The sequence below is a fragment of the Vulpes lagopus genome, chromosome 3, assembly GCF_018345385.1.
Source record: "Vulpes lagopus strain Blue_001 chromosome 3, ASM1834538v1, whole genome shotgun sequence".
Taxonomy (NCBI): Eukaryota; Metazoa; Chordata; class Mammalia; order Carnivora; family Canidae; genus Vulpes; species Vulpes lagopus.
Genome location: NC_054826.1, coordinates 118,224,570 through 118,250,153, shown reverse-complemented (window position 1 = coordinate 118,250,153; position 25,584 = coordinate 118,224,570). Strand labels below are relative to the sequence as shown.

At 41.2% G+C, this 25,584-nt stretch overlaps 1 protein-coding gene across 1 annotated transcript in view; it reads left to right on the top strand.

The window, feature by feature from the left end:
• ERCC4 (ERCC excision repair 4, endonuclease catalytic subunit) overlaps positions 1-25,349 on the top strand; it is a 33,205-nt gene extending 7,856 nt beyond the window's left edge. Inside the window, exons 3-11 of the mRNA XM_041749470.1 lie at positions 22-217; positions 1,163-1,370; positions 4,052-4,232; positions 5,231-5,359; positions 6,603-6,713; positions 9,287-9,884; positions 12,149-12,241; positions 18,866-18,978; positions 21,131-25,349. Coding sequence (XP_041605404.1) covers positions 22-217; positions 1,163-1,370; positions 4,052-4,232; positions 5,231-5,359; positions 6,603-6,713; positions 9,287-9,884; positions 12,149-12,241; positions 18,866-18,978; positions 21,131-21,864 — 2,363 coding nt within the window. The 3' untranslated portion in view covers positions 21,865-25,349. The remainder of the gene's footprint in view (positions 1-21; positions 218-1,162; positions 1,371-4,051; positions 4,233-5,230; positions 5,360-6,602; positions 6,714-9,286; positions 9,885-12,148; positions 12,242-18,865; positions 18,979-21,130) is intronic.
• The last annotated feature ends 235 nt before the right edge of the window (positions 25,350-25,584 follow it).

Below are 25,584 nucleotides of genomic sequence, written 5' to 3'. Positions count from 1 at the left end.
TAAATTATAATTTCCTCCCAGGCATCTTGGTGTATAGAGCTCACCGGATAATCGAGTCTTGTCAAGAAGCATTCATCTTGCGTCTGTTTCGCCAGAAAAACAAGCGTGGTTTTATTAAAGCTTTCACAGACAATGCTGTCGCCTTTGATACCGGTTTTTGTCACGTGGAAAGAGTGATGAGGAATCTTTTCGTAGGGAAGCTCTATCTGTGGCCAAGGTAAATAGCACATTGCAACACATTTCTGGGAGAGAATCTGCTATAACTTAAATGTGCACTTTAACATGATGTAAAATTACTGTAATTGCACTCCATACATGACAGCCGGGCTCCTAACAAGCACGTCAAATAGAAATAGATGGTCACCGCATCCGTGGTTCTTTTATAAGTAGAGAGCAATTTGATAGTTATTTTTCTGGTAGCGCATCAAATCCATCCAAGGGCAGCCACTTTATTCCTTCTTATACGTTTAGTGAGATCCCCAGAGAATCTAGAGACTCACATAGACAACAGCTTTAGGTGAATTACAGATTTATTGGCTCTAAGACTCCCACTTCACTTTGAAAATTGCCCATTGGGGAATAAAGCACCAAGATTTTGAGGAATTTATATATATGTGTAGGAAAAACTGTAAGGTTTCAGTGTTCAAACATCTTGCACTTATGCTAATACGTATTTTGATTATATTATATGGCATTTACAAAGAATTGCCATAGTCTTTTTCCTCTCCTGATTATACCTTATTAAAGGGATTGGGACACTTATTCTGTGGAGGACCAGATAGTAAATATTTGGGGTTTTGCAGGCCCTCCACTCCATCACAATGATTCATCTCTGCTGTTAGAGCAGGAAAGCAGCCATAGACAGTCCATAAACAGTGGGTGTGGCTGTGTTCCAATAAGACTCGTTCTAAAACTGGGTTCGGCCCAGACCATAGTTTTGCTGACCCCTGCCTAATTTGAATAATAATGTCCATTCCTGGAGGATAAAAGTCTTCTTTTATCATTGCCAAATTTGCTTTCTATTTTGTTTATGTCTTAATTGCATTTTACCAAAAAACAAAAAAAAAAAACAAAAAAAAAACTGTGAGAGTATTAAAACAAGATCAGAAATACACAGCTCTTAAAACTCAAGAAAATCTTTGAAAACTGTTTGTCTCTGCAGGTTCCACGTAGCTGTAAACTCGTTTTTAGAACAGCACAAACCTGAAGTTGTAGAGATTCATGTTTCTATGACACCTGCCATGCTTGCTATACAGACCGCCATCCTAGACATTTTAAATGCATGTCTGAAGGAGCTCAAGTGCCATAACCCGTCCCTCGAAGTGGAAGATTTGTCTTTAGAAAATGCTATTGGAAAACCCTTTGACAAGGTACTGTTTCTTTTCCTTTTAAGCACAGTTTGTGATCTTATAATTTTGAAGAATCCAAGTTATTTTTGTAATTGCAGTGTTCTTAATAGGAATTTGCTGTTATTTTATAATTAATTTGGAGCTGGTTTCAGGGTAGCTTCTTTGGTTTCCTGGAACATAATAATTTGTAGTAAAATACATGGACGGACATATAAGCACAACTCTGATTTTTGCAGTTATGCAGTTATTATCTTAATATTTTAAGTATAATTAAGAAAAGGATAAATAACCTTTTTGATCTGAAATGACAGCATTTGGATATCTATAGGTAGGAGAGTCTTACATAAGAATGCTTCATGAATTTAAGTTTTAAAAAAAGAATGCTTCATGATTTACAATCTTTTGTTTAGAATAAAAATAATTGGGATGAGTTTTCATTACTGAGGAATGTGAACTTTGCTCTGTCTTAAAATTACATTTTGAATTGAGAAAATGGTAAGACTAAGACTTTAGTTCAAAGAACTTTTATTCTAACTGATTTTTTTTTTTTTTTTTTTTTTTTTTTGGAGAGAGAAGGCATGCATGAGGAGGGGGAGGGGCAAAAAGAGAGGGAGAGAGAGAGAATCTCAAGCAGACTCCATGCTAAGCCTGGAGCCCAATGCAGGGCTCGATCTCATGACCCTGAGATCATGACCTGAGCTGAAATCAAGAGTCAGAGGCTTAACCGACTGAGCCACCCAGGCGCCCCTCTGATTTTTTTATCATAGATGAATATTAATACAGATGCAGAAATATCAAAGATTGAATTGTAAATCCAGAAAAAGCTGACTTTTAAAAAATTCCAGATAGCTTTTTTTTATTTTTACATATTTTAGTGGAACAAATTCCTGTCTTTGAAACTCTGAACCAATCTGTCGCTGGAAATAATGCATAGTGATTATTAAAAAGGAAAAATGTAACGCCTCATTTCTCCGATTCTTCCAAAAAGTCATTTTACTGTGAAATAATGATATATAAAACTAATTTCATATGTTTTGTTCCCTTGTTCTTAAAGTATAGAGCATGATCAAGCCAAAAAGAAAAACCACCAAAAACAAACCTACACATTCTTTTAGTAGAATGCATATGTCCTTAGGAAAAAAAAAACAAAATATAGCCTAATATGTTTTGTGCTAAGTTTCTGGTTATCATTTCCTGACTAATGAAAGTCAAAGTATTATTTTGGATATTCTTTTAGCAACCAAATGTAAATGCAGATGTAACTTGCAACTTGTTAGAAAATTTAACTTTTATAGATGATTTTGCCAAACAGGTTTGCACTTCTGTGTTCCAGTTTGTCTAGGGCAGTTACACCATCTAGCTGTTGTCCTGGAGTAATTATTAATAATATAATTTCATTTTTACAATAGTCCTAGTTTGGACAATAAATTATACAGTCATACAAATATTACTCCTGATGAATATTAAATTTGTTAGATAAGATGCTACATGGTGATACTGCTTCCATATCATGCTATAAGTATCATCCTTTCCAGTTACAAAATCAGTTTGTAAAGGACATGTGTGTGGGTGTATGTATGTATACATATACGTAAATATATAGCTGTGGGTATGTAGATACCTACATAGTATATGCAAAAAGCTATTCTGTGCTTTAGGCAACTTTTTTAAAAAAGATTTTATTAATTTCACTTTACAGAGAGAGCAGGGGAAGGAGCAGTGGGGAAGAGAGAGGGAGAGAATCTCCAGCAGACTCCACAGTTAGTGCAGACCCCGATGTGGGGCTTGACCTTACGACCCTGAGATCATGACCTGGCCAAAACCAAGAGTCAGATGTTTAACTGACTGAGCCACCCAGGCGCCCCTGCTTTTTAGGGTCTTAAAGAAAAATCAAATTTAGTCCAATGTTAATTTAACAAGTGTTTTCCCAGCCATGAATCACATAAAAAAAAAAAAAAAAAAAAAAAAAAACAACGAAGACCTAAGCAAATCTTTTACACCACCATATTAGGGTACATTGTTACTTAATTTGATACCATGTAGTTTCCCTCGTATATGTGCTCTGTTCCATGCCCAACTGGATCCCACATTTTTATCTATCTAGAATGGGGTCACAGCCAAACTTGGCAGAAATTGAGTATGTCTAAGCTACATGCTTTGACTCTTCATAAAAATAAATAATTGGTTATCTGATGTTTATCAGTCCTTTTCTCCTAATAATATAAATATGAATAATTATGAATTGACTATCTGATCAGAGATTCTAGGGATAAAACACTGCTTTGTATTTGAAAATGCATTTGAAATATTTATTTTTAATATATATTTGAAAATCAGTTCAGGTCATGATCCTGGGGTCCTGGGATCAAGCCCCACATCTGGCTCCCTATACCGAGAGGAGCCTGCTTCTCCCTCTCCCTCTGCCTGCCACGCCCTCTGCTTATGCTCTCTCTGTCTGTCAAATAAGTAAATAAAATCTTTAAAAAAAATCTTATGAACTGAAATTTTCTGTCTACTTCCTTGGGAGATGATGCTTGGAGTTTTTTTGTATGAGTGGTAAAGTATACATAATATAAAATTTACCACTCTAACCATTTTTAGGTATACGGGGATAGGATAATGTTCATTGAAAGTATAATTTATACTAATAATAGCTATATTGAATGTGTTTTTAGCAGTACTAAATTTTATTCTTGTTTTAGACAATCCGCCATTATCTGGATCCTTTGTGGCACCAGCTTGGAGCTAAGACTAAGTCCTTGGTTCAGGACTTGAAGATATTACGAACTTTGCTGCAATATCTCTCTCAGTATGATTGTATCACATTCCTTAATCTTCTGGAATCCCTGAGAGCAACAGAGAAGGCTTTTGGTCAGAATTCAGGTGGGAGATAAAAATACTAATATTATTATGGGAGCTGATTTGAATAAAGTGTTGGATTTCGTTGGGGAATCAGATGTAGGAAGTGCTATATTCAACTACATGATATACTAAGATTTCAAACTACGTTTTTATGTTCATAGCACAAAGATGTAGGTTTTATTGATAGCTAATGTTTCCGCCTACTTAACTTCTGTTCTGTATAATAATAAATATTCATATCCATTCCGGGCGATTTTATTTCTAGAAAAGACTCTGTATATTACAGGCAGTCCCCAACTTAGAAATAGGTTGTGTTCTGGAAGTTTTAGTTGTTAAGAACTTCAAATTCGTTTTCTCCAAAGAAGCAGGAAGGATTTTAAGGTTTCATCAGCCAGAGTGCTGAAGACTGAGGAGATTTGTAGGGAAACACATGTCCACAGCTGGCCACTGTCTTGTTTTTCTACCAACCACATCTGCCCCTGCTAGTGTAGCCTCTGTCACTGTTTGGCTAGCCCATCAATTTTCAAAGTGTAGTCCCTGAGCCCCAGAGGCCAAGATTTAATACAATTAATAATTTTTACCTCTTCATCAGGGACATTCATAAGTGATAAACTACAAATGCATAGCAATGAAGAATGCGCTGACTACTAGTGTACTTTGGTTCTACTGCCTTGATTACATTCAGGCACCAGCAGTGTTACCCACCAGTGCTTCTGCACCATCACTGGAAATGTCAGCACAGTGCAGGGGGGGAATCAAATAATGAGTCAGTGTCCTTATGAGAATAGTTTTGAGATCCAGACCCTCTGGAAACAACTCAGTGACCCCCGGAGGTCAGTAGGCCACACTTTGAAAACCACTGGTCTAACCAAACAGTGACGGAAGCCACAGTAAGGGAGAGGGTGTGGTTCAGAGGAGAACAAGATGGCGAACAGTTGTCCATATAGGGCATGTGACCATCAGTCTTTAACATTCATCCTAAACTAAAGGCTTTTTTTTTTTTTAACTTTTTGTATTAGGTTGGCTGTTTCTTGACTCTAGCACCTCCATGTTTGTAAATGCTCGAGCAAGGGTTTACCATCTTCCAGATGCCAAAATGAACAAAAAGGGCAAAATGTCTGAAAAAATGGAGATCAAAGAAGACCAAGGTATCTTGTAGGCTTGATCTTTTTTTTTTTTAAACATGTTTTTAAATGTAAATTCTGTTTGCCAACATATTGCTCATCCCATCAAGTGCCCTCCTCAGTGCCCATCACCCAGTTACCCCATCTCCCCCCTCACCTCCCCTTCCACAACCCTTTGTTTGTTTCCCAGAGTTAGGAACCTCTCATGGTTTGTCTCCCTCTCTGATTTTTCCCCAGTCAGTTCCCCTCCTTTCCCTTTTAATCCCTTTCACTATTTCTTATATGCCACATATGAGTGAAACCGTATGATGATTGTCCTTCTCCGATTGACTTATTTCACTCAGCACAGGCTTGATCTTTAACTGTCTATTTATGTGTTTAGTGTGGAAATTCTTACCAAGTAAGCATATTAATCTTTACATATCCTTCAGCCAAGTGAAAAATGTGTGCCCGTATCTTAAACATGTTATATGCAATATATGTTAAAAGTATCCAATATGGCAAACCTTAGAATCCATTGTCAGAGGAATACAAATAGCAAGTGCTAAGTATCAATCAAGAGTATTCTCACCACCACATATGAGCTACAGATTGATTTTTTTTTTTAACTTCAGAGTAATAACTACTTTTGGCACCGTCAAGTCTTAACAGAATGTTTAACATTCCTTTTGGCTTTAAAAAAAATAAATATACTAGAATGAGGCAAGTATGGATTTTATTCCAACACTTAACTAGTAGGTATAATAAATATCATTGGGGTTTTTTTTAAGGCATGGGATGGGGTGATGCTGGCCTTCTGTCTCATTCAAAGGTCTAGTTCAAAACTAAGTACATTAATGATGTGTTTGAGTCTTTACAGAAGCATTTGACTGCTGTCTAACTTGTATCCCATCTTCAGGATTGTGAAAGTCATGGGAATTTTAGGATTAATAAATACCATTACTCTATACTGGTTCTTTGATTTTATGTAGCAGCTGATATACAGTGTCACAATTGAGAACTAGGACAGTATCTTCTGTAATTCATGACCATGCAAGTAATTTGCTCTCAGGGCTCTATTCACGTCGGTTGGGAGTGTATTTCATTTAGACCCTAATAAACAGACCTTTTTCAAAGAAAGAAGATTCTGTTTGGCATCAGGAAGGAGGCTCAAAGGAATGGGCTTTCCAAATGATGCTTGTGTTACCTGTTGTTTTGAAAGCCTGTGAAATACTTTATGGATAAATATTATCACGTAGAATGAGGTCATCTTTTCATTTCTATACAGAAACAAAAAAGGAATTGGTCCTCGAAAGCAACCCAAAATGGGAAGCACTGACCGAAGTACTGAAGGAAATCGAGGCAGAAAATAAGGAGAGCGAAGCCCTTGGTGGTCCAGGTAGGAAAAAAAGAGATGGTGACATTTGCTTTCAAAATGCAGCACGTGAGTCCTCTTTGTTAGTTCTTTAAAAATAACTAACTTGGGCAGCCTGGGTGGCTCAGCAGTTTAGTGCCTGCATTCAGCCCAGGGTGTGATCCTGGAGACCCAGGATCGAGTCCCACATCGGGCTCCCTGCATGGAGCCTGTTTCTCCCTCTGCCTGTCTCTCTCTCTCTCTCTCTCTCTCTCTCTGTGTGTGTGTGTGTGTGTGTGTGTGTGTGTGTGTGTCTCATGAATAAATAAATAAAATCCTTTAAAAAAATAAAAATAACTAACTTGATTTTGTTTATAAAGCATAAAAGAATAAATCCCAAAGGAACACCGAAATCCTGGTGGCAGCCTCATTTTCTGTTCTTTTGATGTGATTTTCTCCAGGTTGAATCCTTGTATATTCATGAAAGCAGGGTTGTGTGTCTGTGTGTATGTGTGTGTGTGTGTGCTGGTTGCCTTCTCAGGACTTCTATTTAAAGAGGCAGCTAAATCTCCGCATACATGTTCACCAGGCTTTCAGTCTGGAATCCCCAAGGAGAAAGCTAATGGGCTTGCTTTATTCTCAGCAAGTGTCTTTCCAAAAAAGTCTTAACTGTTCTATGGAGCAGCATTGACCTAGCCTCCGCCAAAAAATTGCAGATTCCAGGGCTGCTGTCTTCAAACATGAGTATACTAATAGCTTAGCACGGTAGACCAAACCTGAACTACATTTAAAAATTCAACTGTTATAAAATAAAACTAGATTAAAAAAAGAAAAAAACTAGGGGCACCTGGGTGGCTCAGTGGTTGAGCATCTGCCTTTGGCTCAGGTCGTGATCCTGGGGTCCTAGGGTCAAGTCCCACTTCAAGCTCCCCGGGGGCAGCCCGCTTCTTCCTCTCCCTATGTCTCTGCCTCTTTCTCTGTGTGTGTATCATGAATAAATAAATAAAATCCTTTTTTAAAAAAATCTATTGAGATTTTGAACTCCTATAAATCAGCAAAGGCAAGCACATAATTCTCATATTAGTAAATATACTGGTGATGTTATCCAAGAACCTCCAGTACTGTGATTGAAGACCCAAAGTCATGCATGCTCACTTAGGAAAACTGAAAAGTACGAAGGAAAAAGGGAAGGGGAAAAAATTATGTTTAGGAGCCATGCTGGCATATTTGCTTCTAGGGTTTCTTTTATGTATTTTCTGTCTCACGTTATTGGGGTTATAGTGCAGATATAATTTCTGGATATATAATTAGCAAGTCAAATGATAATGTTCTTGAGACATATTACCATGTTTGACTTATACAAAATTTTTGTGAATTTTCATTTCTTCTAGCAGCATAAAAGTTCATCTTTTTTTTTTTAAGATTCTGTATTTTAAAGATTTTATTTATTTATTCATGAGATACAGAGAGAGAGGCAGAGGGAGAAGCAGGCTCCCTGCGGGAAGCCTGATGCTAGACTTGATCCCAGGACGCCAGGATCACAACCTGCCAAAGGCGGACGCCCAACCACTGAGCCACTCAAGTGGCTCATTTTTTAGTTTTATTTAATTTATTTATTAGAGAGATTATGGTGAGGGCGGGAGCAGAGGGAGAGGGAAAGAGAGAATCTCAAGCAGACTCCATGCTGAGCTCAGAGCCGAACAGGGCTCACAGATCCCAACAGATCCCACAACCCTGACATGATGACCTGAGCCGAAATCAAGAGTTAGACCTTAACCAACTGAGTCACCCAGGTGCCCCAGAGCTCATCTCTTTTTCATTTAGCAGACAATGACTGGTGATTCTGTATATATTCGTGTGCATATATACGTGTATATGTGTAAGAATTTTATTAATTTGATTGGAGAAAAATGTTATTCATTTGAAATTTGATGCTTGGTAAGCTTTTTCTTAAATGCTTTTCCTCTTTTGTGAATTGCCTTTTTTTTTCCTTTGTCAATTTAGACTATGTCCTCCGTTTGTGTTGGCTTTTTATATGTTAAAGATATTGTCATTTATGGTAGTTATTTGGTAAAATTGTTTTTTTGTCTTTATGCTAAGAAAGCTATGCTTTCTTAATGCATAGCTTTTTTTCTTATATAGAGTCAATCTTAGATTATAGATATCTGCTTTCTCTGAGATTTCTTCCATTGCTGTTAAGCCTAGAAAATCATTTCCACCCAGAAAGATGGAGAATGATCCCCTTTTTTTTTATGATTTAGTATTTAACATTTGACTCTATAATCCATTTGGAATTTATTTTGGTATATAAAATCCTCTGGAAAATTATTAATTAAAAAGAGCTTCTGTAAAGCCTCCATTATACCACAGCTACGCTTTCCTAAGACTAAATGTTTCTGGCTTCAACTTTACTCAAAAGATTTAACTAATCCTGCCAGAGAGGGAAAACATTTGATAAGCATCTGAGACCCTTTTTAAACAAATTGTGAATACTGTATCCTTCACACCAAGGGGTAAGATGTATCTTCTTTGTCGGTGGAAGAGGCAAGTGGGCAGACAGGTAGGAAGTACAAGGACACGTGAGGTCATAGTAACATAACCCTGTTTCGTAATTTTAGGTCAGGTACTCATTTGTGCAAGCGATGACCGAACGTGTTCCCAGCTGAGAGAGTATATCACTATTGGAGCAGAGGCCTTCTTGATGAGGCTCTACAGGAAAACTTTTGAGAAGGACAGCAAAGCTGAAGAAGTGTGGATGAAACTTAGACATGAAGACAGTCCAAAGAGAATGGCGAGATCTAACAAAAGGCCTAAAGACCCCCAAAACAAACAAAGGGCTGCCACCAAAGAAAGGACTCTCAAAAAGAAAAAGCGAAGGTTAACCTTAACTCAGATGGTAGGAATGTCTGAAGAACCAGACGAGGAACAGGATGTTAAGGAAGGCTATCCTAGAGACACGGGCAGTAGCCCAGAAAGCTCCCTAGAAGAAATTAAGCATGAGGAATTTGATTTAAACTTGTCATCTGATGCCGCTTATGGACTCCTGAAAGACCCGCTTACCATCCTCCATCCACTCCTGGGCTGTAGTGACCCCTACGCCCTGACAAGGGTGCTCCATGAAGTGGAACCAAGATACGTGGTTCTGTACGATGCGGAGCTGACATTTGTTCGCCAGCTTGAAATTTACAGGGCAAGCAGGCCTGGGAAGCCTCTAAGGCAAGTTATAAAGAATATTAGCCATTTCTTCTCTCTTTTTTTGTGTACATATATGTATTTTTTAAAAAGCTGAAGTATAGTTGACATATAATATTAAACTGGTTCAAGTGTACAAAATAGTGATTCAATAATTCTACACATTACAAAATGCTTGCCATGATCAGTGTATTATGATATTGATTATGTTCCCCACAGATTATTTATTTTATAAGTTTGTACCCCTTAGTCCCCTTCATTGATTTTACCCTTTCATCCCACCCACACCCCCGTTAGGCAACCATCATTGTGTTCTCTATTTGAGTCTGTTTCTCTCTTTGTTGTTTGTTCATTTTGTTTTGTTCTGTGTTGTTGTTTTTTTGTTTTAGATTCCACATATAAATGAAATCAGATGGTATTTGTCAGTCTCCATCAGGCTTATTTCACTGAACATACCTACCCTCTAGGTCCATACATGTTGTGGCAAATGGCAAGATTTTATTCTTTTTTATGACTGAGTAATATTCCATTGAACGGCTTCTATTAAAGGCTTCAATTTCACAGTTCTTTAGGCTTTCACACAGATGCTGTACCTGTTCCACATGGATTTTCTTTAATATTCTGTTGTTATGATGTGGGTTGTGTTTATGAAACTTCTTTTGCTTTCTGATCCACCAGGGAAGTTTGCACAGGAAGGATGACAACTATAGTAGAACAACAAATCTAGGAAGCTATCTGTGTTCTGGTTACTTGATGCTTTGTTGTTCTGTACTGTACCCTTTGTGCATCAGTTGTAGTTTATGGGATGCTGTATCTGAACAAATCTAGGAAATGTATCATATCCTAACTTCCACCAAAAATTACTATAATTATGGCTCAGCTAAATGGTTTTGATCTTCTAAAATGTCGTTCTTGTAAATTTCAAGAAGTGACTCTAAATTGCATCCACATAAAATGAAAGTATTTGGGAAATTATTGTACCATGTTTTATTGAGTTTCAAGAAATAGCAGATTAAAGAAAAAAAAATCTACAGAAATATCAGATGAGAAAATGATGCCTCTCAAAGAATATAGTGTTCTGGGTCTCAAATTATCTGAGAGAAATAAACAGCAAAATTAATATCCTGAACTCAGCCTGAACCAAAAACAGAGCCAAAAGAAACCTTCCTAGCAGTTTAACTAATGCAGGCTTCCAGAGTAGCGATGAACGGAGCAGGTGGGTAAGAAATTACACAGGATGAAGAGATTAGATGAAGCTGATCAGATAATTATAGGCTGGTAAATTTTTCAGACTTTGCTGCTGATCAACTTTGTAGATACCTCATGTGCTCCCAAGTTCTTTGTTGCCTGAGAATGGAGTAGTGTGATATTTGGAAACAAAATGTCAGAGTCAGAGGGGACCTTGCATTCAGCTGTTCCCTCTGTCAATAGGAAACTAAGATCCAATAATAATGGATGACTTGCTCTTGGCCACATAGCATTTCTGGGGGAGAGCTGAAGTCTTTGGGCTCATTGTCTGATGGTTTTTTTTCTCTGTACACACTTCAAAACAATATATAACCTAGAAACATGTAATCCAGAAGAAAAGTCGAAAGTATAAAAAGGAAAAACCTCTGATAGTTGCAGAAGAGGGAGAGAGGAGATGCTTATTAAATCAGCCTCTGAGCTACAAATAAGATAGAAAAGCAGTCCTTCCTAAGAGAAAATAGTATGTCGAATTATTTTCTTAAGCCCTATATCATCCGTGTGTCTTCTGCATCTGTGTGTTTATGTAACACATGCACTGCCTTGGTTCTGTGAAGACACAGATAAAAAAAGCGCCAAGAAGGAAGATGAAGGTCATATAGATTTCATTTGTTTATTTCTCACTAATGTGAACTTTACACAATCTGCGTTTTATAACTACTATCCAACTTTGCAAATGATCGTTTGGCAGAGGTGTAAAGAAAAAACTGAAAAAAAAGAGAAGCCGCTGAGATTTTGTGTTTTCTGATTTGTTTATAGTCACGAAGCAAGAATTATTCTATCCCTCTAGTTATATTTCAGTGTTTACCTAAACTCTATTCCTCCTTTCGGTAAAGGAGGAAAAAAATGTGGTAATGAGACTTTTACCAGGTGGGGTTGCAGCAGCTTAATTTTAGGTACGTGATTAATGGAGCCTTTTATTCTTGGTCAAATATTTATTATTTGAGCAGTGTAGATTGCTGATTTTGAATGCTGCGCTCTTCCTTTCAGGGATTAAAAAATTGTGTTTTTATAGCCTAAAAGAGTTCTGTTTTAACTGGCAGGGTCTACTTTCTTATATATGGAGGTTCAACCGAGGAACAGCGCTATCTCACTGCCCTGCGGAAGGAAAAGGAAGCTTTTGAGAAACTCATAAGGTAATACGTAGAGGCCTTTCAAGATGTAGAGGCTTCTCTGAGTGGGGGCCTACCTAATTGCCCTCAGGAAAGATGGAGAGGGAAGGAGGCTCGGAGGGTCACCTCAAGATAAACCTGTGGTCTGATTCAGCCCTGGGCTATATGTACATTTCTTGTCCCCTCCTTGTCTTTTCCATCTTCTCCAGTTGCCCTTCAGTGATTTAACAGAATATTGGAAACGTGGCGAGAACTGCTTTTCTGCTTGTAAAGACTCGTAACAGAGAACACCAGAAATACAGCTTAGCAACCCCTTTTCTCAAGAAATACGTTCTTAAATCTCCCCCCTCCCCTACACACACAAGCTTTCTCCCTTCCTTTGGAATTATGATTTATTTTCTCCTGGTAAAATTGCCATTGTCTGTGGGTGGGTGACCGCCTTACCATTTGCTGGGAAATGCTTTTACATTCCCCCACCCCCACTCCTACTGCTGGTTCAGATCACCAGCAGTAGAATCACTCTGGGAAAATACTGTTTTGAAGGTGTGATGTTGATCTGAACGTACGTGTACTGTTTCTAGGATGAGCGTCTGGTAATACTCCGAATCCAAATAGAAAATGTTTTCCAGTGTCACATAAGGAAAATGTTCCAAGTGACATATGCACAGACTGGATGGCCACCTTTTACACCCCCGCAGGTGTTTGAGAAATCTGATAACCTTGCACCGGGGGTGTTGTCAAGGAGATGGCAGCCTCGTGAGGGAAGATGTGTCACATGGTCTCTAAGGGACCTCAAAAGCCAGGGCGGGGGCTAGACAGGGCATCCTTGAGCTGAGCCAGAGAAATGGCTAGACCAGAGGAGAACACGGCTTGGGCTGACCAATCTTCCAAGCCTCAGACGTGGGTAATGTATCAATGGCAACAAGAGGGCGGAAATCATTTTTAGTGGCTGTTAGCCTGCCAGGGCTCCACACAGAATTTCAAAATAGACAGCCTTCCTCCAACACTGACTGTGGGCTCTCAGTGTACACCTAAAATATCCCCGTGCCCCATTTCATCCAGGGCATACGTTCCAGGGGCTTACTGCATCAGTGCCACTGAGTCCCCGTGGAGGGGCTTGGCAGGTTACATGGGCAGGACCCTTCCCCCCCTACCCCCTGTATCTTCTGGTTTTACCCCATGCCTTGGCCATGGATTCTTCTAGCCTGTGGTCAGTCCTTTCACGCTATGAAAATGTTTTCTATTAAAATGCTCTCTGGGATGGTTTTCTGGGATATGTATGTATATACAGGTGGGGTTTTTTAAAATATTTTATTTATTTATTTGAGGGAGAGAGCATGAGCCAGAAGGGAGGGCAGAGGGAAAGGGAGAAGTAGACTCCCCCCACCTTTGCTAAGAGGGAGCCAAACTTGGGGGCTCCGTCCCAGGACCCCGGGATCATGACCTGAACTGAAGGCAGACGCTTAACCAACTGAGCCACCCAGGCACCCTTAGATATATGTTTTTTGGAACAATATTTCAAGAAGTGTGATAACCAGGCAGGTGTTAAACAGCCTGCCTCTTCTTGCCCAAAGCTTTCAGAGCTTCTTTATGTCTTCTAGAGAAGACCTTCACTCCCCCAAGACTCTAAACAGTCAACAGATATTTACTGAGCTTCTGTTAGGCACCAAGCTCTGTGCTAATAATAAAATGCTATAGTCACAGCGTTTCCGGAAGTCCCACCCTCCTCAAGCTTATCCTCTAGTGGAAAAGGTGAACGTTAAGTCCCTATGAATGTTCCACAAAGCAGACATGTGCAAAGTCTGGCTGCAAAGGTGAAAGAACGGGGTACACTAGCACATGTCAGAGAGACCTGGCCAGTGTGGGGACCGGGGTGGCCTTATGAAAGAAGTGACAGATAAGCCACCTGAGGGATGGAGCAGGGAAACAAGTCAGGAGAAGCAGCGGTAGCCAAGATGAGGTTGAAGAAGAGAGAGAAGGCAACAGATATGAAGGAGATGGAATCAAAGAATTGGTGCTACAGGATGTGGGCCAGTACCTCTTAACCTTAGGTCCCTTACTCTTCACAAAACATGCTCTGCAGGAGGCTTCACCGGTTAACCGTCGCCAAGTTACAGAGGAGCATGCAGAACTGAGATCACTCAGATTAGGATACTGGTGTTCACGTTGAGGGCCCCCCAAGACCACCCTCAGGCTCGGTGATTCACTAGTAGGGCCCACAGGAGCCAGAAAAAAACTGGTACATTCACAGTTTGGGTTTATGACAGCAAAATAATGCAGATTAAAATCAGCAAAGGGTAAGAAGCGATGGGGCAAAGTCCAGGAAAACCCAGGCGTGAGCTCCCAGGCGTCCTCTCCCTGTGGAGTCCTGCCGATGTGCTTCATCTTCCAGCTGCAAGGTGTGACAGCACTTGCTGAGCATTGGCGACAAGGGGGCTTCCTCGCGCCTTGGGGTCCAGTGTTTTTATTGGGGGTCAGTCACATAGCCACAGAGTACGCACATGACAGACTCCAGCCCTGCAGAGCAAAAACAGGTATTCACCATAAATCAAGTTGTGAGCATAAATCATCTGATCAGACTGGTGCCATGTGACCCTCCCCTCCCCCAGGCCTCAGACAGAATGTTCTAAGCATTCAGAGCTCATCCTCCCAGAAGCCATCCTGAGGAGACTGGGCCTTTCCTGCAGAGTTGTAGCCAAAAGAGCCTACTAGGATGTGGGGAAGAAGGCACCTGGGTAGGTGAGTTTTTATGCCCCAGGCTGCGCCTTCTTCAGTGCATCGGGGAACCTCATCTAGAAAAGAGTATTTTGAGTGGATTGTCACAAGGTACCACGGCCCCATGCCACTCCTGTTTCATATAAGTGAGTGTCCACACCAGAAGGGCTGGGTGACAACGTGTGGATAAGCCTGGCATATACTAGAAACCACCAACAGAATCCGGAACATGGACTGCTGTCCCCCACATTTCAGTCTATGAGATAATTCCCATATCAGATTTTAATGTAATTTTATCTGTGGCCCAGCTTAATCTCCTAGCTCTCAATGGTGACCGTCTACTTATTATGAGTTAGATCTTCCCATATTACACAACAACCAGGTAGTTACACCATTTAGAATCTTAAGGCATTTACTTTCCCAGAAAACTTGGGGAATTTGAGAAGTATTTGTTTTGAAAAGGAAAATATAAATGAAGCGTTTTGCAGAAAGAGCATTTGCACCGAGCCTGTGCTTAGAAATTTAATGTGAGAAGAAGACAACGTGCTTTTGCCAGGACCTCCGTGGGTGATGTCGTAAGAATAAAAGCAGTGCTACTATTTAAAATAACCCAAAAGGAATGAATCTGGCAAACTGGCAGTGGAAGGAGAGCTTGCCTGGGCTAGATCAGTCGATTACAGATGACAAGAGGAAAAAAAACGACTCTCCTAAGTATTGATAATAAAATGCGCCCTGGGTAGAAAAATTGGCAGTAACATTCTGAGTATACATAGTTTTGGAGAGGTCACTGCTTTTCAAAGGCAAGGGTAAGATTCCTTGGAATCTTAGTTAGAAAATGTGATCACCAGGGCGCCTGGCCGGCTCCGTAGGTGAAGCACACGACTCTTGATCTCAGGTTTGTGAGTTCGAGCCCCACGTTGGATGTGGAGATTCCTTAAATCATAAAAAGAAAACTAAAAAAAAAAAGAAACTGTGATTCCAAAAATGAGTTAGCATGAGGACCAGAATACATGCCCGTTGGAGGAAGATTCCTAGTTCAGCACCTCCTCCCTATATTATCATGTTGTACAAGCTATTCAGATATCATTAGAGACATTGAAGCAAAAATAAGAAACTTCTGTACTCCAGATTAAGTGGAAATAGGAACCTGCATTTTTAAAAATATTTTATTTATTTATTCATGAGAGACAGAGAGAGAAAAAGAGGCAGAGACACAGACAGAGGGAGAAGCAGGCCCCATGCAGGGAACCCGACGTGGGACTCGATCCCGGGGCCCCAGGATCACGCCCTGGGCTGAAGGCAGGCACTAAATTGCTGAGCCACCTAGGGATTCCCCCAGAATCTGCATTTTTAATTAATAATTTGTATCTGTCACACAGAGTGACTTGGATAATTATGCTAACTGTTGAAAGCAAAGAACTAAATATTTATAATGATGGCAAATTTCTGTTACACTAAACATTTGTGTTACCAGTTAGGGAGACCTATCATGTGCTTCACAATCCAGGCTTCATTTCAGGAGTTTATTATTTCTCGGATTCAATATGCAGTTAAATTTATAACATTTCACAGTAAACTAGCTGTTTTTGTATGACAATATTAATTGAAACCACTGTGGAATCATTTGAAACAAATCTTCGGTTTTTCAGCATTGTCACAGATAATTAGAGGATGAGGTTACCGCATTATACATACTGTTATAATAACAGCTAACATTTTATAATGCCTGGTATGTGCCAGGCACTGTTCTGAGTACCTTATACATTGGATAATCCTCCTAATGTGCCTCTTTTGAGGTAGGTTTTATTATTATGCCCATTTTACAGATGAAATTGAGGCACAGAGTCATTAAACTACTTGTCTAAGGCCACATGGCTGGTCAGAGGATTCAGATCCACAAAATACGGATTCATACTCTAAGCCACTAGACTACTCAGCCTCTCACAGACTACAGATTAATCAGGAAACAGGGGTGCACCCGTGTGTGACGTGTAGCTTAGCCAGTAAAGTAAATTGAAATAAAGGGGGAAGAGATCCCAATATTAATCCCAAATGTTGAAGAAAAAGAAATTGAAGAGCAAGAACTTGTCTGGATAGCTTGCCTCTTGTCTTCAACTGGAGCCTAGGAGGTATCACGGAGCAGTAAGGAGTGGCTGTTCAGCAGGCCCCACTTGCCGCCCGTATTAAGAATCTTGAGGCAACCTGGACCTGGAACCGTGCCCGGCCCCTTGCATGAACTAGTTACCAAATGTCATACTAAAAATAGCTTTGCATTTGTATATTGTTTTAGAGTATAGAACTCAAAGTTGTAATTTCTGTTCTTTAGTGTATCTTCGAGTAGTGCCCTGTTCTAACACATCGTTTACCCAAGGTGGTTGGAATATCCATCCATCTGGTTTTATTTCCTTTACTTGGAAAATCTGTGCTGTTTTAACCCCTTATTGAAATTATGAGTGAGTCCTGAGGATCCATCCCCCTTGTGTGTCACCGTAACCCGGGCTCTGTTACTGCCGTTGGGCAGTGCCACCATCGTTTCCTGCCTGTTCTTGCTTCTCCTACTCAGTTTCATACCCCACGAGGGAAGAGAGCCAGCCTCATACATTCCCTCTTCCCCTCCGACCCCAGCACCAGTCGGACACATAGCGCTTGCTGGTTCATGGATTGATGATAACGTACTTCCCTGGTTTTGACAAATAAGACCATGGCAAGCCTGGCCTCCTCACTCTCTGGTTATCGAGGACATTGTCATGATTGTAGCCCCTGATAACAAATCTTAATTATGATTGAGCCAGGTGTGAGATACTGAGCTACCTTGAAGACAGGAATTACTGTGTAACCATATGTATGTATATCCAGAGCTCCTAGCACCGTGGGTAGGAGCAATCCAGAAAGTTTTTTTAAGACAAATCCATGAGTGAGGGAATCCATGCTGCTCTATCACCTAAACTGAGTTCTTGATTTTTTTTATTTATTTATTTATCTGTTTGTTTGTTTAAATCTCCGTTGGGAAATTTGTCCTACTGTGGATTTTGCCTTTTGAATTGAAAGTGTTTAATGGGGCCTCCCACCTGGTGTTTTTTTAATTGAAGTCCTGTCATCTATGCTTTGATTTTCTTAATCATTAGTCTTTAACCATTCCTATTAATGATTTACTCAGAACACATTGGAATATAAATGCTTTAAATTATTCTTCTTTTTTTTTAATGGAAGAGACCTTTTTTTTTTTTTTTTAAGATTTTATTTATTCATGAGAGACACAGAGAGAGAAAGAGGCAGAGACACAGGCAGAGGGAGAAGCAGGCTCCATGCAGGGAGCCTGATGCGGAACTCGATCCCCAGTCTCCAGGATCAGTCCCTGAGCCGAAGGCAGTGCTAAACCGCTGAGCCACCCAGGCGGCCCAATTTAAATTATTCTTAATGCTCAGTACCACGTTAGCCTATTTTTATAAAAAGTCTCAGCCTCTTGGTGGCATTTTTTTACCTGCTTATTTCATGTCTCAAAGGATATGTTTCAAGGACATAAAGGATGGAAAATAAACAACTCTGGAAAATTGGAAGGAGCACCTAACCAAGAAGTTCCTCCTCCTTGCTTTACCCTTGCTCATCTGTGTAGGTTTATCTAACACATTTCTCATCTTGACGCTCTTGTGGCCATTTTCTGTATTATAATCGATAAAAGATTAAAATCTGGAATTTTGAAATTAGTTCAAAAAATATTTAAAATGGAGATGCCTGGGTGGCTCAGTGGTTGAGTGTCGGCCTTCAGCTCAGGTCATGATCCTAGGGTCCCAGGATCGAGTCCCACGTCGGGCTCCCTTCTTGGAGCCTGCTTCTCCCTCTGCCTGTATCTCTGCCTCTCTCTTTCTCTCTGTCTCTCATGAATAAATAAATAAAATATTTTTTAAAAAATGTTTAAAATGTTGTCCTCCCCAGGGAAAAGGCAAGCATGGTTGTCCCAGAGGGAAGGGAAGGCAGGGATGAAGGGAACCTGGACCTGGCAAGAGGCTCCGCGGTGGCAGGCACCCCCACCGACACACGGAAAGCAGGTGAGTCCCATCCTGTAGCCAAGCGCTCCCGGTGCCTATGACAGAGGCCGGGGGAGGGGGGATAGGTTCCAGAGCTTCTCTGTAGAGGTATGGTTTCTCTCCACAAACTCGTAAAAATGGGTGCCTACTCCCATCCCCAGAGCCAGCGCTGCCACCGTTCTCTCACCACGCAGCCCTCCCAGACCCCTGGCTCCTCATCTGTGAAATAAGGGGGCCCTGTTCTAGGCACCCCAGCCTCAAAGTCGGTCACGTTCCAGCGCTGCCTGTAAACCTGGTTGGTTGGCTGAGATTCAGAATGTACCGTTGCCAAGAAACTTTTATAAATGGCAACAAGGTTCTTATTTTTACCCGAAGAAGCCGTTTTCCCTCAGATTAGACAGGAGCTGTTTGGAGCGCATCCCCACTTCGCTTCCTGCCCCCGTGTGCTGCTTCTTGGCACCTCCTCGCATCCCAGGTGCGTGGCACCCTCGTTGCCGTGCAGCGCCTGAACCGTGGCATGCCAGCAAGAGCTGCTGAATTCCAAGTGCAGCGGAACCCAGAAACAGTCCCCCCCTCCCCGAAACCTCATCCCTCCATGGCAGCGGCTGCTATCAGCCAAGTGGCCAGAGGAACACAATACGACTGAGTTGACTTCCCCTCTAGTGAGGACCAGGTTAGAGCCACGGGCCTCCTGGGTCCAGTATCCTCTGGAATGCCTCGGGGGCTTGTCAAAGCTATGCAGCCACAGTCCTCACTCCGTGCAAATTCTCATTCAGTGGATCTGAAACAGGGCCCACATCTCGGAGCTTCTGATGTCAGCGGTCCCTGGACCGTGCTTTGGGAAACATGGCCTCAGAGCATCTAGGTCTTTTTTTGAAGAAGGTCTTTATTAACTCAGATAGGTTGGTGACATTTCATGCAGAATATAGAACGTCAGGCTGAATGGAGGAATCTAGATTTGAGCCTATAGGTGCCACACAGGTGCTCTTTACAGAAGTCTGTCCTTCTGAGTCTGTCCCACAGCTGCTCTAACACCACAACACACACTCCTTATCTCATAATTATTGTCATAAAATTCCAAAGTCCACATGGGTTTCACTAGGCTAAAACCAAGGCATGAGCCCCAGCTGTGCTCCTCCCGGAGGCTGGAGGAGAGAATCTATATCCCTGCCTTTCCCAGTTTCCAGAGGTACCTGCACTCTTTGGCTCCCAGCCCCATTCCTCCACCTTCAGAGCCAGTGGCTTTGACTCTGACCCTCCTGCTTCTCTCTTTCACTTGTGAGGACCGTTGGGCCCACCTGGATAATCCAGAAAAATCTCCCAATCCTGAGGTCCTAAATTTAATCACATTTGCAGTGTTGCTTTTGCCACGTAAAGTAACATATTTACAGTCCTGGGGATTAGGACATCGGCATCTTACAGCACCATTATTCTGAGTATAGAACCACCTTTAATTTGCTTTACAGGCAGTTCTGGGCACGCTTAAATATGGGAAGTTCTGTTCTACTGGCTTCTTCCTTTTTCTCCACATCCAGACTCACCGGTAAAAGCGCTAACGGCTCCAGAATTTTTCACAACAGCTTATAAGGCAGTTTACTCAGCAAGCCTTTTTAAGCATCTAGTACATGCCAGACTCTGTCATAGGAATTAGGAGTACGATGGTCAGTAGAACTTGGGTAGTGCAACCATCAGGGACCGCACCAGAGAGAGGGCGATGGCAAACGCTGATGTTTGTGAATCAGCATGACTCTCCTAGCAGCTCTATTTAGTTTTAAGAGAAATTTATTTTATTTACTCTGTAAACAAACCTTTCTGAAACACAGAAAAATGAGGAATAACAACATGGGGTATTATGTTACCGCGCATCAGAGGCTGACAACAGAAACACATTTTTTTTTCAAGATTTATTTACTTATTTTAGGGAGAGTGCAAGCAGGGGAAAGGGGCAGAGGGAGAGAGAGAAGCAGGCTCCCCACTGAGTAGGGCGCCCGAATTCAGGCTGGATCCCAGGACCCTGAGATCATGACCTGAGCCAAAATCAAGTCCAAGGCTTAACCGACTGGACCACCCAGGCACCCCAGAAACTACAGATTTTAAACTTTTAATTGTTCTATTCAACTTTGTGAGCTCTTCCTCAGTGACATCACTTATAGTGGTGCTTTTTTGTTCCTAGGCGGCCAGGAGCAGAACAGGACACAGCAAACAATTGTGGTGGACGTGCGGGAGTTTCGTAGTGAACTCCCATCCCTGATCCACCGTCGGGGCATCGACATCGAGCCCGTGACCCTGGAGGTCGGAGACTACATTCTGACCCCGGAAATGTGCGTGGAGCGCAAGAGCATCAGTGATCTGATTGGCTCTTTAAACAACGGCCGCCTGTACGGCCAATGCATCTCCATGTCCCGCTACTACAAGCGCCCGGTGCTGCTGATAGAGTTTGACCCCGGGAAGCCCTTCTCCCTCACTTCCCGGGGCGCCTTCCACCAAGAGATCTCCAGCAATGACATCAGTTCCAAACTCACCCTCCTCACGCTCCACTTCCCCAGACTCCGGATTCTCTGGTGCCCATCCCCTCACGCCACCGCCGAGCTGTTCGAGGAGCTGAAGCAAAACAAGCCACAGCCCGATGCGGCCACGGCCATGGCTGTCACAGCAGATTCTGAAACACTCCCCGAGTCGGAAAAGTATAACCCTGGTCCCCAGGACTTCTTGTTAAAGATGCCAGGGGTGAATGCCAAAAACTGCCGTGCCTTGATGCATCATGTAAAGAACATCGCAGAACTGGCCAGCCTGTCGCAGGACCAGCTGGCGGGTGTTCTGGGCAACGCGGGCAATGCCAAGCAGCTCTATGACTTCATCCACACCTCCTATGCAGAGGTCCTGTCAAAGGGGAAAATGAGGAAATGAACCGTGAGACGGCCATCTCCTGGTCCCGTGACTGGGCTTCCCAGCTGCTCTTTGCCTGCACCTATAGGTCGCAATTAATGATCGTCTCAGAATTTCGTTGTCTTCCAGCGCTGAACGGCTGTGCCATCTGTTTCCTGGCTCTGTGGCCCAGAGGCCAAGATTCGTCCCGGAACTCTGCATTCAGGCCCTGTATTTACTCTGCCGTGCCCGCCCTCCTGGCTCCCTGTGCTGTCCAGGCCAGGGTCAGCACGCTTGGTTCTTAAGTGAGGTGGGTCTGGAGCAGGTGAGGTGTCCACAGGTGTTGATAGAAGGCCACTCTTGAAACAGGCAGAAGTTTATGTTTCTAACGCAAACCAATAAAACACAAGGTCACGTTCTTACCATCTTTCTTCAGAGGGGCCCCAAAACACAGAAGAACACCCCTCTGCTCTCCCTCACCACTTCTTCCTGCATTGCCCTCAAGCACGTTCGTCCGCCTTTCTACCCCTAACACAAATTCCTCGGGACTTCCTACTGCTTTTGTAAAACAGCCACCTCTACACATCGCCAGTTAACGTCCTAATCCCCTGAGTGTATGTAACATGCACTGTGGCTCAATTGTGCAAAGCCAGTCGTTTTTAGACATGTAATGAATTATCTCTTTGCAGAATTTGATGGTGTTAAAGTGAAGGAGTCCTTAGAACGCTCAGTTTCCAAATATTTAACCTCCTAAATCTGAGACCTCTGAGCCCGCCAAATGGCTAGAGTCTCTTGAGACTTTCTCTTTCCTGAGCCTCTCTTCACACGCCCTGAGACCACCAGCACCAGATCTTCTCCCCAAGCAGCCTAAGCTCACCTCTCAGTGCCCCCCACTCTATCTCGTGCCCCTGTGCAGAGCGCCTCCTTGCATCTGTGTGAGGACTCCCATACAAGCAAGTGAATGGCCCACCAAGTCTTTAAGATTTGGTTTTCCTTCCTGGAGTCAAGATAAGTAATTAAAAAAGTAAATGGAAGATCAATGCATAGAATAGATAAGAATTCTAGAGAAATATAGACATATATAAAAACTCACAAAACCATCTCCCTCTCAAACCTTCCAACTGAGTTAGGTTAGCTTTTTACCGAAGTGTACATACAGGGACCTTCATAGCATCTTTGTGCAGTTTTTAAACTTTTTTATTTCAACATTGTTGACGTAGGTATTATTTTCCTATCTAGTAATGAGTAGTAAATTTTCTACCTCAAGAGCTGATGCGAATATAGACATCAGCCCCGCTAACCATACCGTGCACAGTTACACATTTTCCTCCGCATCAACCATGTTTTTATTCATCACGGTGTTGGAACTCAGAGTGACACTGGACCACATAACACAAAATGGTCTTCACCTTCACGGAAGTTCTTTCAACCAACCTCTCCAAGCTGAACCTCTCGTGTTGACTTCCTGCTCTCTCGGTATGTTAGCCTACGTTAATACTGCTAAAGTAGATGTGGATTTCAAACTCTATACAGGGCACCGCAAGAATGAGTTGAGAGATATCAGGGAACCGTGTTGTTATATGGATCTCTGTACAGTGATCTGAGGAATTGGGAAGAGGACAGGAAACAAAAATTAGCTTACATTAGATTAAAAGGTAGGGCTACTAAATTTTGTCCGAAGGTTAAAAAGATAAGCTGGAGACTAGAAAACGAGATGTCGGGTACATATGTTAATTTTCACTTCTGTATGTACTGATTTAAGAGTCCAGTCGGGGAGAAAAGTACATTAAAAATGACGTTACACCTCCAAAGGAGATGGTTATCACCATTTTTCTTCATCCTATTGTAGCACTTCTGCTTGTGGTATATGGTTTCTGTTTTTTCTTGCATAATTCTACCTGCCTTATATTGTTCTTGCATTACAAGAAAAGGCAAATCGGAACATAGCACATTTGTTTATATGGGTTCCACTCCAATTTAAGCTTTCAGAAATAAGCTGTATTCATAAGGCCACCATTTTAAACAGCCCTTGTCATCTCGTACAACATAGAATACAGTCTTAATTGTATTTAGAGAGCCGGTGTCTCTCTCTCTTGGATTCTGTTATTTGCTGTTGTACGTACTGGACATTTGAAAGACAGATGAGCTGTTTCGTTGTGTATTTGAATTATGAATAGTAGTCTCTAATGAACTTGAAAATGCTCATTATAGACACAAGGCTCTCACCACCACTTCCCCTTCCAACTAAATAAATCTATTTTAAGCTGTCGTCAATGGTGAAAAACCTTCAATAGAACCATTATGTACTGACTTTTACCAAATTCTTTCACACATTTTTATAATCTAAGAATCTTTGGCAAAGGAACTAATGCATGAATTCGCAAAATTAATGTATCACTTTATTGCCTAGCATCATAGTTACCTTTGCCTTTTTTCTTTCAGAATAGTAAACATCCCATTTACTTATGAATTCATGCTTAGCTTTTTTAAAAACCTTTTTTAAAAGCCTGAGATCAGCTTTACTCTATTTTACCAAGTTTGTTTGCATAAAAATCAGAGTGTATGAAAGCTGAGAGAAATCATTTTCAACCTTGTTTGTTTAAATCATAGTGCCTCTTGATTTTTAAAAAAAAATTATGCAAGAAATCATTTTATGTATTAATAGCAGCCATTTAAATAATGTCCTTTTGGCAAGACGTTGCCACTTCTTCAGTCTGGGGTTAGGAGGCTGTATGTTTGAGTAGATCCAAAATGCCATTTCCCTGCTCATAAGGGACTGAAGATAATTGTCCCATTCATCAACCCATTGGGACACAGAGGGTTAAGTCTAGATTTGGTTGTGTTGAGATAACAGAACATAGAATTAATAAATGGCCTTCAGCAGGAAAGTCTACACTGAAGCAAATCCGAAGAAGTGGGTGAGACAGACATCATTAGTCTTTGCTTTTGTTTTTCAGGCATAATTTGATTTTGCTTTGGCTCAGAAAACTTCTTTAGGGAAATTCTCTTCTCTTTTGTTGCTCATTAGCCTAGAAATGTCCTTTTAAAAACCAACAGTTTAGGAAACTTCTTTTCTCAGTCTTAAATATATTAAAATGTATCCAGACTTCAACGTGAGTTGTCATTTTTCTTCATTATTTTGCTTTCTATTTTGGTTTATTGCTACTTCCTGTCCAATTCCAAACTTCAGGACTTAACCGTCTATATCCACAGGTTTTTGGTAAACCACACCACTGCTGTTTTTTGATTTAAGGGAATGTATGTAAGCCAAAATTTGGATGGGAGGGAGACATAACTGATTTATATCAATTTGTAACAGGAGTTGTCTGTGAGTGTGTTTTTAATAAAATGTGTATTTATTCAGTATTTTCCTCAGCATTTTGTGGGCAAAGTAAAAATAACAACGCATAGTGAAAGGACATGTATTCCCAGCGCATCATATTTCCAACATGTTGGTAAATACAATTTAAAATGAAGAGAATATTTAATGTGTTTTTTGTTGTGCAGAATAAATGATTAAAGCCGAACTGTTCTTCCAACCCCTGCTTTCTGCTTTTGCGTTTGACTTGTGTGATAAACCCACTTTCTAAGGCCTTAGCATAATTTTCTTTGGGTTATTTTTCCCTTACTGCTTTTTATTTTGTACATCTGCCCTTAGAGAGGGGGAGAAAAAAGACTATTCTCCTTCTGAAAACACTCATTTGTTGACATGTAATGAATATGTGTAAGCACAATGCCTGGAACATCTTAACTCAACAGAGA